General features: G+C 39.1%; 1 protein-coding gene across 6 annotated transcripts in view; it reads right to left on the reverse strand.

The window, feature by feature from the left end:
* The window catches only part of MYCBP2 (MYC binding protein 2), a 310827-nt gene that overhangs the window by 168113 nt on the left and 126601 nt on the right, over positions 1-16113 (reverse strand). For all 6 annotated transcript variants that reach the window (XM_054719873.1, XM_054719875.1, XM_054719871.1 and 3 more), the window contains 6 exons: positions 12021-12225; positions 10692-10845; positions 7431-7603; positions 4838-4963; positions 4606-4733; positions 446-537 (listed from right to left, as the gene is read on the reverse strand). In XM_054719873.1, the coding sequence (XP_054575848.1) occupies positions 446-537; positions 4606-4733; positions 4838-4963; positions 7431-7603; positions 10692-10845; positions 12021-12225 (878 nt within the window). The remainder of the gene's footprint in view (positions 1-445; positions 538-4605; positions 4734-4837; positions 4964-7430; positions 7604-10691; positions 10846-12020; positions 12226-16113) is intronic.

Raw genomic sequence — 16113 nt, forward strand, 5'->3', positions numbered from 1 at the left:
TTTTTAAAAAAAAACAGTAAAGCCAACTCCTTCCCTCCAAGTGTGTTATAATCAAGCAGATATTATATGCATGATGTTAGAGTATACAGTTGATCTGAATTATGACCAGGTATGACTATTTGACACTATATATATAATGTTAGGTAGTAAATAATTGTATCGCATCAATAGAACATTAGTATATTAGGTGTTTTCTAAGCAATGCATAAAAATAAGAGTGCAAAATATATGTATACAATATTTTCATCTTAACTTCAAAGTAGGAATACTATTATTTTTAATGCAACATTGTTAAAGGCAACACATTATCTAACAATTTAATTTCTCAAGTATGTGATCACTAATTACTTAAAACTTCCTTTTAAAATTATGTTTATTTATTTATAATGAATTTTTCACATTAAGTATTTGTAAGGACTACACTGAATAATGAAGAAATCGTTACCTAGCAGCACAGTCATAAGCCAACACATCAGTCTCTGCAAGAAGGTCTCCATCAGTTTCATGATCTCCTCCATCAGGACCCAACTCAAACAGCTGGGGAAAGGAGAAAAACATACTGTGCTCAATTTTTCAGTAACATAAGTCTGCTGAATAATATGCTCATAATTTTGCATGTGTCAATATTTTCTGGACACTACAAAATGTGAAAAATCAGAGCATCTCTTTTTAAACATTATTAAGTAAAATATACAGACATATATAATTAAGTCAAGAAAGAAACACATACCATGACTTACAGTCTATATTAATCTGTTTTCCTTCCTTATATATTCAACTATTTATGTCAAGTGCTCCAAAGAGTTCAGTACCAAATGTAAACCTCTGAAGGAGAGAAGTTTATAAATTTGAAAGAGAGCACTCAACCAAAGTATATGTCAAAGGGAGGTTGAATCTTGCTTCAAGATTTACTAGCTGAGAGATCCTAGGACCCAGTTTTCTTATCCATAAAAAAGAGATGGATACTAACACAGCCTACTTCAATAATAAGTGTGAAAATTAAATGGAATAATATTTGTGGGAAAATGAAAAATACCCAGCAAAAAAGGCTAGAAATGTTAGCTATGGAGAGAGAAATAACAGAAAATAAAAATCCTTAAAAACATATGTAATGAAAAAACAGTTCAAAATAATATGGCATGGGAAAAGGAGAGATGAAGAGTGTGAATAAAATGGTTATAAAAAAAGGAGAAGACTCAGAGTCTCTGAGTAAAGGAATAAAAGAGAAGATATCAAATTAGCAAAGGTTATGAAATCAAGTAAAAATAGAGAATTATGAGGAAGAGTTTATTTTTTTAATGAACTAATACATAAAAAATATTCCCTATTTCTCTGAAGAATTATAGCAAGCAAACTATAAGAAAGGTGGATAAAATACTCAGAAGGAAAAAAAGGAGCATTAAAATTTACTGGACAATTATTGTGTGCATGTCTTGATTTTTCAATTATCTATAATAATAGAAGGGTAATATGCTAATTAGACCAGATGTCCTTCTGGACGACCTTCCAGACAAAGCCGGGGCTACAAGGGAAGCCTGGGTCCCAGGTGCCAGAGGGAAGCTGGTGCCAGCAGCCAGGGAAAGGAAGCCCTACTCTTGCATGAATTTCGTGCCTCGGCCCTCTAGTATGCTAATAATTTGAAATCCATCTCCAGTGCAGGTCTTAATCTCCACAGTCCAATGATTCCCCCCAGCAGCTCCATCTCACTTATTCTGAAGTGACTCATCTCTCCCTCCTCCTGCCTTTCACGTTCTGATAAATGGCACTATCATTCTTCGCTAGTTACTGAGAGAAGAGACCTGAAATGCTCTCTTTTTCCATACCTCTCTACCATCACTATGTCCACTCTATTCCTGGTACCAAAGCTTGTTGGTTCATCCATATCCACTGGTACTAGCTAGAATAGCTCAATAACAAGTAATTAGTCTTATCTCCTTTTTCTCCTTGCTCTAATCCATATTCCACAAAGCTGAAGGTTTCTTCTTTTAATGTTTTAAAATGAATATCTCATCAGCATACTTCCTTAAAGTTATGTAGCAGTTTCTCATTTCTGTCTTTGCAACATGATATAAAACTCCTTAATAAGTTGCCCCAACCTGGCTCCCTTGCTTATTTTCAACAAATCCTCTTTGAATACATACAGTTCTAGGAACTGGGCATACAGGGGTGAATGATACAAACAAAAAATAAGGGCTGGAAATGCAAGCACCCTCTTAAAGGGCCAAGCCACAAAATCTGGTTTGTAGCTGCTCACCTTGGGCTCTGAAAGAGGGAGGGCAGAGTGGGCAAAAGCCAGAGTTGGGGACTCTGGGGTTAGAGCTCAGAAAGCAGACACCCTGATTTCTTATTCTGAATCATTCTTCATACTGCAAAGGACATCTTTTTCTAGAGACCTTTACCATACAAGCAGTTTTGCCTGAGGGGGAATCAATTGCTCCACCCTATTGGAAACCCATTTGTCCCACCCTGTGGAGTTTCTGAGGCCCATAAAGAGACTAACAACCAGCCTGCAAGCAGATGCAACTGCCCCACCCTGTTGTAAAACCTCTTGGTCCACTGCTGTGTTGGATAGCCTCAGACTAAACAAAACTGAATAACAATCAGACAACAGAAAGATGTGGATCTCTGGAGGCTTTGAGTCTTTGCCTGATCTAATTGAGGGGTAGGGGGTAGGAAAAGCAGACATTGGTGCACATATTGGTCCTTTCCAAAAGTTTCCAGTGCCAGCTGACAGAGCCACAACTGTGGATTGCTGATAGATCCAAAAAAGGTACTCAGGGCTAGTTACAAACAGCTTCTGACACTGTCCTGCACTAGAGATTGGGATTCATAGCAGATCTATCTAATACAGACACACAAACCCAAATAGGCAGCCAAAATGGGGAGACAAAAAAACAAGCCCCAAATGAAAGAACAAGAGGATTCTCCAGAAGAGTAGCTAAATGAAATAGAGGTAAGAAATTTATCAGATATAGAGTTTAGAATAATAATGACAAAGATGCTCAATAGCATGAAAAAAGATATGTTAACAAATAAAAGACCAGTAAGAAATGAAGAATGACATACCATTAATAAAGAACACATTGGAAGGAATACACAGCAGATTAGGGGAAGTCAAGGATTGTTAACAGTGAAACAGGGTAGAGAAAATCACTCAATCAGAGAACCAAAAAGAAAAAAACAATTGAAAACAGGAGGACAGATTAAGGGAGCTGTGGGACACCATGAAACATACCAATATTTGCATCAGAGAAGTACCAAGAGATAAAGGAAGTGAGCAAGGGATAGAGAAACTGTTTGAAGAAATAATGGCAGAAAACATCCCGAACCTGGTGAAGGAAAAAGTCACAAAAGTCCAGGAGGCACAGAGTCGCAAACAAGAAGAACCCAAACAGGTCCATTCCCAGACACTTCATAATTAAAATTCCAAAAATTAAAAACAAAGAGAGAATCTTAAAGGCAGCAAAAGAAAAGCAGTTAGTTACCTACAAAGGAACTCCCATAAGGCTGTAAGTGATTTCTCATCAGAAACTCTACAGGTCAGAAGGGAATGGCATGAAGTATTCAAGGTAATGAAAAGCAAGGATCTGAAACTGACATTACTATATCTGGCAAGGCTATTAAAAAATCATCTTTCACTTATTTGATCCCTTCTTACTTTTAAGTTTGTAATGAATTAATGACTTAGTATTATTGTACACTAGAGGCCAGGTGCACGGAATTCATGCACAGGGGTTGGGGTGTGTGTGTGTGTCCCTCAGCCCAGCCTGCACCCTCTCCAATCTGGGACCCCTAGAGGGATGTCCAACTGCCCGTTTAATCACTTCTGCCTGCCAGCCTGATCACCCCTAACCACTCCCTTGCCAACCTGTTCTATGCCTAACTGCTCCCCTGCCAGCCCAATAGCCCCTAACTGCCCTCCCCTGCCAGCCTGGTGACCTCTAACTGTCCTCCCTAACTGTCCTCCTAACTGCCCTCCCCTGCGAGGCTGGTTGCCCCTAACTGACCTCTCCTGAAGGCCTGGTTGCCCTGAACTGCCCTCCCTTGCCAGCCTGGTCGCCCCTAACTGCCCTCCCCTGCTGGCCTGGTCGCCCACAACTGCCTTCCCCTGCTGGCCCAGTCACCCCTAACTTCCCTCCCTTGCCAGCCTGGTCGCCCCTAACTGCTCTCCCCTGCAGGCCTTGTCCCACTCAACTGCCCTCGCCTGCAGGCCTGGTCTCCCCAACTGCCCTCCCCTGTAGTCCTGGTCCGCCCAACTGCCCTCGCCTGCGGCCTGGTCCCCCCAACTGCCCTCTCCTGCAGTCCTGGTCCCCCCAACTGCCCTCTCCTGCTGGCCATCTTGTGGTGGCCACCTTGTGTCCACATGGGGGCGGCCATCTTTGACCACATGGGGATGGCCATCTTGTGTGTTGAAGTGATGGTCAATTTGCCTATTACCTCTTTATTATATAGGATAAGATTTTAGTAGTATGTAAGTATTAATACTTATAGATTTTACCAGTTTCTGCAAGTCCTTTTTAAAAAAAAGCAGTATGTAAAAGAATGAACCAAGTCAAAATTAACATCTTCAAACAAAAAGGGCAACAGTGTCAATGAACTGCTTACCTTAATTTTAGCAGTATATTCTCCTCTACCGCCAAACAGACCAAGGCCACCAAGTAAAATATCAGTGTCAGCACTAAAACGTATAGCTTCTACTGAATGAGCAGAGTAACCCCAGCCCCCTCCATGACCTAAAAAAAAAAAAAAAAAAAAAAAAAAAAAATGATGCATGTTTTAAAATAGTCAGACATATTTCAGTTAGAAGACAGTATCTCCTAAATGTAAATATACATACTTTCAAACCTGTTCACTATACTATAATCTTCTTTGGAATAAACCTTCATTACTGCTTGAGTCTCCTCCTCTGTACTTGTAACACCCATTTTTAAATCCTGCATAGTTGCCAAGGTATCAAGACAACCTAAAAACAAATAAGCAAGAATTCAATCCCTTGAAATTATAATCTCCCATAATATCGATGAGATGAAATACTATAGGGGATAAATTAAAATAATAAACTATAAGTGTGCTCAACAAATGTATTCTAAGCCTTGAACAGCATTTCATGGACATATGCATTGAATAAACACTCTCCATTGGGTCATTATTATATTTAAAAATACACTGTATGAAAATGTACTGCACCAAACCGTATCTCTGAAAAGATGAAACTGCTTAATCTTTGAGTCCTTACAAACTTCTTACTTTTATGAACTCTGAATTATTTTAGTTTCATTCTTAAAATACTATTTGAAGAAGACACATTAGCCTGAGATAACCTTAACTGACCTTAGTTCTGGATGTTCACAAGGTTACCAGATGAAATTTGTAAAAAAAGAAGCAAAAAATTATACTTGTGATATAGTAATTATAGTTAGAAATATGATTTCACAATTGAAAACACTACATAAACATAATTAAATATTTTTAAGGGTAATTTTTTAAAAAATATATATATTTTATTGATTTTTTACAGAGAGGAAGGGAGAGGGAGAGAGAGTTAGAAACATTTATGAGAAAGAAACATCAATCAGCTGCCTCCTGCACACCCCCTACTAGGGATGTGCCCACAACCAAGGTACATGCCCTTGACCGGAATTGAACCTGGGACCCTTGAGTCCGCAGGCCGACACTCTATCCACTGAGCCAAACCGGTTAGGGCATAAGGGTATTTTTAAAGCAATGGAATAAGTAGTTATGTGTAAAAGTATAAAAATTTCTACAACAGCACGTATAGCCTATCCAATAAAATAGTAATATGCAAAATGATCATACCTCCGCTACACCCAACAGCCACGCCCACCAGCCAATCAGGAGCGAGTATGCAAATTAACCCAACCAAGATAGTTACAGCCACGGAGAGAGCAGGAGGCTTGGGTTTCCCCGGTAATGGAGGAAGCCAAGCTTTCCGCACACTCTGGCCAGCCCAGGCCTCCATTCAAGGCTACAAAGTTTCAATTATAGAAGATAAATAAATCCCAACAAAAATGGCAGCAGCCACGGAGCTGGAGAGAACAGGAGGCTTGAGTTGCCCCTGGCGATGGAGGAAGCCAAGCTTTCTGCCTGCCCTAGCCTGCCTTGGTCTCCGCTCAAGGCTACAAAGTTTCAATTATAGAAGATAAATAAATTCCAGATACCAGGGCCTCCATGTGGGTTGCCGGGGGGGCGTGGCCCGCCTGCAAACAACCACAGGCCCCTTGCCCAGGCCACCCCACGCTCCAAGGGAACCCCCACCCTGATCCGAGACACCCTTCAGGGCAAACCAGCCAGCCCCGACCCGTGCACCAGGCCTCTATCCTATCTAATAAAAGAATAATATGCAAATTGACCATCACTCCAACACACAAGATGGCTGCCACCATGTGGTCAAAGATGACTGACCCCATGTAGACACAAGATGGCTGCCACAGGATGGCCAGCAGGGGAGAGCGGTTGGAAGGGACCAGGTCTGCACGGGAGGGCAGTTGGGGGTGATCAACCCTGCAGGGGAGGGCAGTTAGGGGCAAACAGGCTGGCAGGGGAGCAGTTAGGCATCAATCAGGCTGGCAGGGGAGTGGTTAGGGGGTGATCAGGCTGGCAGGCAGAAGAAGTTAGGGGCAAGCAGGAAGGCAGGCAGGCAAGCAGTTGGGAGCCAGCAGTCCTGGATTGTGAGAGCGATGTTCGACTGCCCGTTTAGGCCCGATATCGGTATCGGGCCTAAACGGGCAGTCGGACATCCCTTGAGGGGTCCCATACTGGAGAGGGTGCAGGCTGGGCTGAGGGACACACACCCCCGTGCACGAATTTCGTGCACCTGGCTTCTAGTATGTGTGTGTGTGTATATATATATATACATATATATATATATACATATATATATATATGCACATATAAACATATATGTACATATATATGCACATACATACACATATATATAGAGAATGCTATATCCCAAATTAATTAAATAGAAATGAAGTTGATGTGCTGTTGAAAACTGTATTGTATAAAGAGAAGTTGTATCTATAATATAATATTTTATAGAATTTATTTTAAAATAATGTATATAAATTAAATATACTTTTACATTTGAATATCCAGTGTAGATCTCTAAACTTTATGTGTTCAGGTTGAGCTAAAATTAGTTTTAAAAATCTACAATAGTTATATTGGAAAATTATATCCAGGCTGCTTTATATTTGGCATATATGAATCTTTCATGGTGTTGGTACAAGTTTGAGGTATTATTTTCTGTAGGATAAATCTCTTAATAGGATATAACCTATTTTACATCTAGCATATTATTTAACAAACATGACAAAATAATATACAAAATTAAATTCTCTTTAAAAAATACTTGGCACACAATGAAAATTAGCTAAAATTATCTGATCATCATATAGCAACCCTACCTAGAATGTGCAAAGCTGCATGAGATCGGGTGGTGAGAGCCCTTGATCCTGTTGGTAATGCAAGTTCAGGACTTAGAATACTGCATCTGGACTGCATGTCTGTTGCAGAAGGAAGTCTGGCATCAGCAACCACTGCATTGTAACACCACAGTTCTCTAGTATTTGGTCGAAACCTTTCAAGAGAGAGAGAATTACAGCACCTCAACATACAGTTTCATTTCTAAAACATAATTGATGATACAAAGAAAAAAAGGCAGTTTAAACAGGACAAATGTAGCTCATTATTTTCCATATCTGAACTAAACATATAAAGAACTTATGTAATTTATAAGTAAAACAATTTAAACAATATAGCAATATAGATCGCAATACTTCATGAATATAGAACAACAGTATACTTAAGTGATGCATACATATAGGTATGAAGCATGTGTACAATAATAAAAATTCCATTTTAAAAGTTGTAAGATAACGGACATGTCAAAAGAAAGTATAAGATAAAACAATATCCACAATTATAAAAGCTCCTGAAAGCCAGTAAGAGATAATCAAAAGTGGTCAAAAGACATGGAATGTTGTTCTCAAAAAGCAAGCACAAACAGAATTATGCAGATGTTCAAACTTACTAAAAGTAAAGCAGCAATCTATAATAATAAAGGCATAATACGCAAATCGACCGAACGGCCGAACAGCGGAACGACTCTTCTGGATGAAGCCAGGGCTGCAAGGGCCGAGGCAGCTGGGGTTGGGAAGGCCTACTCTTGCACGAATTTCGTGCATTGGGCCTCTAGTAAAAATTATAAGAAATCCAAAATGCCTTAAGAGCTGTAAAACACAAATATACTACTAAAAAACACAAAGCAGCCAGAAGTTAGGATAATAACATTAAAGTCTGATCCTAATGAAAGAAAAACACCTTCTAGCTAGTTTACTAAAACACAGAGAAGACTGTCCTTCATCTTTTAATCTCTATTTTGGGTCAAGGACCTGGCAAGGTATTTAAGATCATCTGTCCCATTGCTGCCACCATTTGTGAAAAAAGGCAATGTTCAACTAACTGTACACTACACTTCACACTTCGGAGTTCTGCTAAGACCCCAGGGAAATGGCCGTTTAGAATCTTAGTTCTACTATAATCTAGTTTAGAGAATGCATTTCTAATTTACTGAATGTACCTAGAAACAAATTGCAAACTGCCAATTTTTACTTTTTGTTAATGCAAATTTACTTCATTTAAAAATAAAACATATAAGAAATATAAAAAATAAAACTAAATGTCTTGTATATTGACTTTTAATCAGTAAATAATTCTATCTGTACACAATTCACTTCTCTATCCCCGCCATTCTATCCATTCTATCGCACTATAAACACTCTAATTTTGGTTCTTAGTACCTCATTGTCTTCATAAGAATTAGTACACATGACTCACCTCTAGTCTCTTGTTATTTAATTTTTATTGTACAAAGCTTCAGGGAGAGCCAAAAGCACTACTCAACTCAATTATGGCCTCTAGAACTTCTAATGAAATTCCCAGATAAGACAGTAAGCTGATCAGCAACCTGGAGAGCACTGTAATTCCTTCACTCTGAATGCAGGCCTCAGGACTGATAAAAAACATCCCTCTTAAGACTTGGTGGATTGACAGAAATGAAAGCAGGCATGGGCAGAAGAAAGACAATGAAAAAGTCTTTCCCCCTCCTCACTCATACCACTTCAACCTTTCAACTTATCTGAATTCAGGCCTATTTAACTATGCAGGCCAAATAAACTATTCAAGAGGGGGAAAAATAATAAATGCTATGATGAGCCATCCTGGTAATGGCAGGGTACAATTCCTATAGCATTCAAAGCTAAAACCTCTGAGGAGAACTTTTTTCTCTACTCATTTTGTATATAAAGCACCATAATAAATTATAAACAAATGCAATATCATTTCTTGGGTACCTATATCCACCTCTCCATTTTTTATAATTTCTAGAGTTTAATAACCCTGCATATTTCTCTACAAACATGGGAATTTAGTTATGTACATTTCTGAAAGGCAAGTTCATATCTTATTCTCGAATGTCTTTGGCATAATTTCTGCTAGAGTTGGTAATAATTAGATATTTATGGCATCAATAAACAGAATGAATTCTATACAATTTTAGATAACAATGCTGACAGACTAAAATAGACAACAGAACTCTTGAAAGTAAAACTTCTAATTATAAAGACAGTAGCAAACACTTCTATAGCACTTACTATAGAAGTGCCTCTGTTCTAAGTTCCCCAATTCTCATACCAATCTAGGAAGTAGATTGACTAATATCTATACTAATAGAAGGGTAATATGCTAATTAGACTGGGTAGACCGATGTCCTTCCTGACAAAGCCGGGGCCTGGTCTGGGGGAAGCTGCCCACGGTCCCAGGTGCCTGTGGCCAGCCCAGGGGAAAGCTGCCTGCGGACCCGGGTGCCTGCGGCTGGCTTCGGGGAAGCTGGCCCGGGTCCTGGATGCCTGCGGGCGGTCGAAGGGAGGGAAGCCGATGCCAGCAGCCAGGGGGAGGAAGGAAGGCCTACTCTTGCACAAATTTTCATGCATCGGGCCTCTAGTCTACACTAATAAAAGAGAAACATGCAAATTGACTGTCACTTTGCTATGCCCACCAGCCAATCAGGAGTGAGTATGCAAATTAACCCAACAAAGATGGTGGTGGCCCCACCCCCCAGCCGCTCCAGGCCTCTGGGCAGCATGCATGCAGGCACAGATTGGCTGGGCGGAGTGGGACGCCTGCTATGAGGGGGAGGGCCAGGGGGCGGAGGGAGCTACACAAGCAGTGCTCGCCCAGAGTGTGTAGACTGAAGGCTGTGGCCAGAGGGAAGGCCTGGGTCCTGGGTGCCGGAGGAAAACCAGTGCCAGCAGCCAGGGGAAGGAAGGCCTATTGCACGAATCATTTCGTGTAACGGACCTCTAGTTATTTTATAAGTGAAAAAAGTGAGGAACACAGAGTCACAATAACTTTTCCAAAGGCACACAGAAAGTAAATTGTGGAGCTGGAATATACCTATAGGCAGTTTGGCCCAGAACACTTGCTCTTAGTCACTACACTATACTGTAAGGGTCCCTGTGAATCACTATGATAACAAGTGTAGTTAACAGTTAAACAGGAGTTCTCAGATATGAAAAATCTACCCATACATAAATTTCATAGTACCACAAGAACAGAATTTGATCAAAATTTATTTACTACTCTAGTTTATAAACAGAGAAGCTTACCTCCAAATGACATCATACACAGGATCAAGACACACACCAAATCCTTGCAGATCCTCTTGTTCAGAGTCATTAAACGTTTTACAACTCCCATCCACTTTATTTATCAAAAGACATTTAAATGGAGGAGGTTCTGACATAGAAGCAGGTACCAAGCCTTGAGAAAAGATAGTTACATATTTAAAAGATGGATTACCTTTTTATATTTCCCCAACTTACAAGGTATTATTAGTTTCTTCATTTTACAGATGAAGAAACTGAAACTTAAAGAGGTTAAATAACGAAAACCCTTTTAATAGCAGAATTAGGACTAATATCTCAGGTTGTCTAATCTACAACACATGCTGTTGATTTCTACACTATACTACTCTATTATATAATTAACTAGAGGCTTGGTGCACCAAATTCATGTACGAGGGGCGCCCGGGGGTGGGGTGGGGAGGGAGAGCCTAAGTCCGGCCTGCACCCTCTCAAAATCCGGGACCTCTCAGGTGATGTCCAACTGCTGAACATCACTCTCGCAATCCAGGACACTGGCCCCTAACTGCCTCTGCCTGCCTGATCACCCCTAACCGCCTCTGCCTGCCTGATCGCCCCTAACCGCCTCTGCCTGCCTGATCACCCCTAAGCACTCTGCCTGACCACCCCTAAGCACTCTGCCTGCCTGATCACCCCTAAGCACTCTGCCTGCCTGATCACCCCTAAGCACTTTGCCTGATCGCCCCTAAGCACTCTGCCTGCCTGATTGCCCCTAACTGCCTCTGCCTGCCTGATCGCCCCTAACTGCCTCTGCCTGCCTGATCACCCCTAAGCACTCTGCCTGATCGCCCATAACCACTCTGCCTGCCTCCCTGATTGCCCCTAACTATTCGCCTGCCTGCCTGATCGCCCATAACCACTCACTGGAGGGCTGCCGGCCGGGGTAAGGGGCTGTGGTCGTTTCTGTCGCTTGGCTTTTATTATATAGGATGATATCAGGGACACAAGTATGGATTGATAAGTTTGACTTATGAAACCTTCTAAAATTAATTTCTATAATATATTAAGAACCAATACAGAAAAATTCCTCCTTTCAATTAGGTTACAATATAGCTTATATTTCTACTACTCTCTAGCTTATAAATACTTTGTTTCTAGATCTCTCAATTATTGCATTCTTCCAGCAAACAGACAAATATAAAAAAGACACTCAGAAGCTTCTTTTAAATTTCTTCAGACAGAAAGAAAACAAAAAACTGTAAGATTATATCTCATAATAGGGAAAAATGAACCATTTACTATTAATCAAGATAAAGATTTATGGTGGGGATGTCAGTTTGTTTTGAGTATTACCTATTATGTGTTTACTGGCAAAAATTTCTGATGTAGCAAGCACATGAGAATTAATAAGTGCTTCATCAATTCGTAAGAAAGTCTGGTCCCCACTTGCACCTATCCAGGTAGCTTTTCTTCCATATTTTGATCCAATGTTAGGCATGGGAGCTGGTTTTGCATTCCAATATGGCACATCCAGAATTGGTCTGCCCAGCTGTCCTTTCTGAAAGATTAAATGCACCAATATTAACAGTATTACTGAATAAATAATCTATAATTTTTATAAAGTGAGACAGTAGATAAAAACAGCTCTATGAGACATTATTAGTTATCAATTAAATTCATGTGAAATTTAACCAAACATTTATAAAGGTATAAAATAATTTTTATTATTCCTAGGGATTCTTCACCTAATAGATCACAGTGTATTATTTTTTAAAAACATATTTTTATTGATTTCAGAGAAGAAGGGAGAGGGAGAGAGAGAGAAACATTAATGATGAGAGAGAATCATTGATTGGCTGCCTCCTGCACGCCCCCTACTGTAAGATCAAGCTCACAACCCAAGCATGTGCCCTGACCAGGAATCAAACCAGCAATCTTCTGGTTCATAGATGGATGCTCAACCACTGAGCCATGCTGGCCAGGCACAAAGTATATTATTAAAAAAATAATAACAAACTTGAAATATTTTTCCATGTAAGAAATCTCCCTGAAATACTGTGACTGTCTTCATTTACATTTAAATGAAAAGTATATAAATACATAATATACTTAACAACTACAAAAGCACATTTTTTTCAGATGATCATCAAGTAATTTCATTTAAGGTTCAATACAAACAACAGAATCAACAATAAGGTATGATGTCTTAAGCAAATAATTGCTAACTCACTTATTTGCTGTCTATTAGTACCTGGTTAGGTAAGAGCTTAATTTGAAAAGTAATAGGAAATTTCTCTATGCTACTAGCTGTAAAAGAATGTAGATGGATTGGTAAATATTTATCCACCCCTGGCACAGGATCTTTCTCTCTCCCCATAGTGTCCCTCTTCCAAAAATCATCTGGAGAGCAGAAAATGCTGCATCATAGTACCCAAGGATATTTACAAGTGATGGGAATTATAAACTATAGAAAAAAAAAAAGAACAAAAATGCCTGTGTACTGCCAATAGCTTAGTTCTCAGCCAACTACCAGGTTTCTAATGGGTTTTGTTGTTACTCCTTCACCGCCACAGAAAGAAAATACAGCTATAAACTGACTGTAAAAGCACTTTTGGTTCAACCCCTTGATAAACCGGGTAAGGTAAAATGGCTGGAAGCAGCCAAAAAAATTCAAGCACGTGACTGGAGAAGAAGCCAAAAAAATTCAATGTTCACTCCCAGCTTCTTTCAATGACTATCCTTATTTGTTGACAAAGAAAGAGAAGAGCATAAAAATGTAAACAATGAGCAAAGTACATCATATTCAGGGATATATTATGCTTTAGGAGAGAAAAGAAATATTTTTCATTTACTATTGAACTAAATATCTATTCCTTTATTATCAACCAACTAATGTGAAGAAAAGCAGACCAAATATATGATAGATGCCTGATTATAAATAAACCATATTTAAATTCATTAAAGTTCACAAATAGGACTTTTGGGGCTAGAGGATAATAATGACTGTTTGATTTCAAGTATTACCACTCACATTCCCCCCAAAACCAACACACAGACCAAATAAAACCACATATAAATCAAGCCTTTAGCAGTTTTAGGAAAAAGCAAATTTCATAACCTTAAGTTATCTGTAACCAGAGGGAAAAAACTAATTCAACGGAGTTTTCTTCACCCACCTACCACTGCAAGCCTGCGGGGTGGAGAGCACAAAGAGGGTGAGGGTGGGGGCTTGAGAAAGAGAGCAGAAGAGTATGCAGGTCTTAGAAAAGGCACTGACCAAAGCATCCCCACAAAAAGAAAATCCTACCCTTAATGTCAGAAAACTAAATACGGGTAAAGACTTGAAGATTCACAGCACTAGCTACAAGAAAACGACTTCACAGCATTTAGGGCCGTTTTTCTACCCATCTGACTGATGCAAATTAAAAGGTATGATAACACATTTTGTTGACAAGATTGTGGAAAAATAGGCAACCTCATATTTGGTGAGAATACAAAAGAGAAGGGAACTGATAATATCTCACAAAACTACACAGGTATTTAACCTTCAACCCAGCAATCTTACTTCTAAAAATTTTCCTCAAAAATACATCTCTAACAATATTTATTGCTATCACTGCAAAATATTGGAAGTACTTAAATGTTCAAGCATAAAAAATTGATTCAATCACCAGATCAAAACTAACAAAAACCACTTAAATCAGAATGGCCTGGGAATAGGTTTTATTTTACTATAACTAGCTCAAAGATATAAACTTTTAAACTTTTCCGTGTATATCCATTCCTGGAGATAACTATATAAATCCTATATATTATGCTCTGAAGAATTTAGGAAAGAATGTTCATGTGTTGCTGGGGTTCAAGTATTGCTGGGGTAGCAATACTTATATCTGACAAACCCACCTCAAAAAAAAGGACGCATACAGACTGAGAGTAAAGGGATGGAAAAAGGTTTTCCAGGCGAATGGAAATGAAAAAAAAGCTGGGGTAGCAATACTTATATCAGACCACTGGACATCTGGAAGATTGTCATCTAAAACTAATCCAGAAGCCAAGATTGTAGGACTTACTCATCTCAAGAATGTACTTTTTACTATAAAAACCGTCAATTTTTCTCTTTCCTTCAGAATACTCTGGGTGTTACCTGCTCCTGTTTTATGATTTGCAAATCTTCAGACCCTTGAATAAAATTTTGTCATTTAATTATATAAAAAATTAATTGAAAAAACTATAGTATATATTCACAGTGGAGTATTATATAGATGTAAAAAAAGAATAAGAGATTTTGAGACTTCCGGTCAAGAGGGCAGAGAAGGTAAACTCTGAGCTAGCCTTCTCCCATGAGCACATCAAAATTATAACTAAATTCTATTCAAAGAAATGGTCATAAGGTGGCTGAAAAGGATGGGAGACAAATTCGACAATATGAGTAAGAACCAAGAGGAAATGAAGAAGAACCAAGAAGAAATGAAAAATGACATCGCTGCTGTAAAGAACTCAATAGAAAGCATCAAGAGTAGACTAGAAGAAACAGAGGACTGCATAAGTGAGCTAGAAGACAAGATGGAAAAAAATACCCAAGTACAGCAGCTTCTAGAAACAAAAATTAGAAAGCATGAGGAGAGCCTAAGGGAACTTCGGGACAACACGAAACAAAACAATATCAGGATAACAGGGGTACCAGAAGGAAAGGAAACTGAGCAAGGAATAGAAAACCTGTTTGAAGAAATAATAACAGAAAACTTCCCTGATATAGGGAAGAAAAAACCCACACAAAGCCAAGAAGCTCACAGAGTTCCAAGCAAAATGAACCCCAAAAGACCGACGCCAAGGCACATTATAATTAAGTTGGCAAACACCAACGACAAAGTAAGAATCTTAAAAGCGGCCAGAGAGAGACAGACAGTTACATACAAAGGAACCCCCATCAGACTAGCAACTGATTTCTCAAAAGAAACTCATCAGGCCAGAAGGGAATGGAATGAAATATACAAAGTCATGCAAAGGAAGGGTCTCAATCCAAGAATACTGTACCCAGCAAGGCTATCAATCAAAATTGAAGGTGAAATCAGGAGCTTCACAGACAAAAAAGGACTAAGGGAGTTTATCACCACCTAACCAGCAATGCAAGAAATGCTAAAGGGTCTGCTGTAAAAAAAAAAAAAAAGAAAGAAAGAAAGAAATAGGAAGCAAAGAAGGAACACAGGGGTATAGAATAAAAATGGTGACAAATAAGTACCTATCAATAATAACCTTAAATGTAAATGGATTGAATGCCCCAATCAAAAGACACAGGGTAACAGATTGGATAAGAAAACAAAACCCATATATCTGCTGTTTCCAGAAACCCACCTCAAAAAAAAGGACGCATACAGACTGAGAGTAAAGGGATGGAAAAAGGTTTTCCAGGCGAATGGAAATGAAAAAAAAGCTGGGGTAGCAATAC

Source organism: Eptesicus fuscus, chromosome 8, assembly GCF_027574615.1.
Source record: "Eptesicus fuscus isolate TK198812 chromosome 8, DD_ASM_mEF_20220401, whole genome shotgun sequence".
Taxonomy (NCBI): domain Eukaryota; kingdom Metazoa; phylum Chordata; class Mammalia; order Chiroptera; family Vespertilionidae; genus Eptesicus; species Eptesicus fuscus.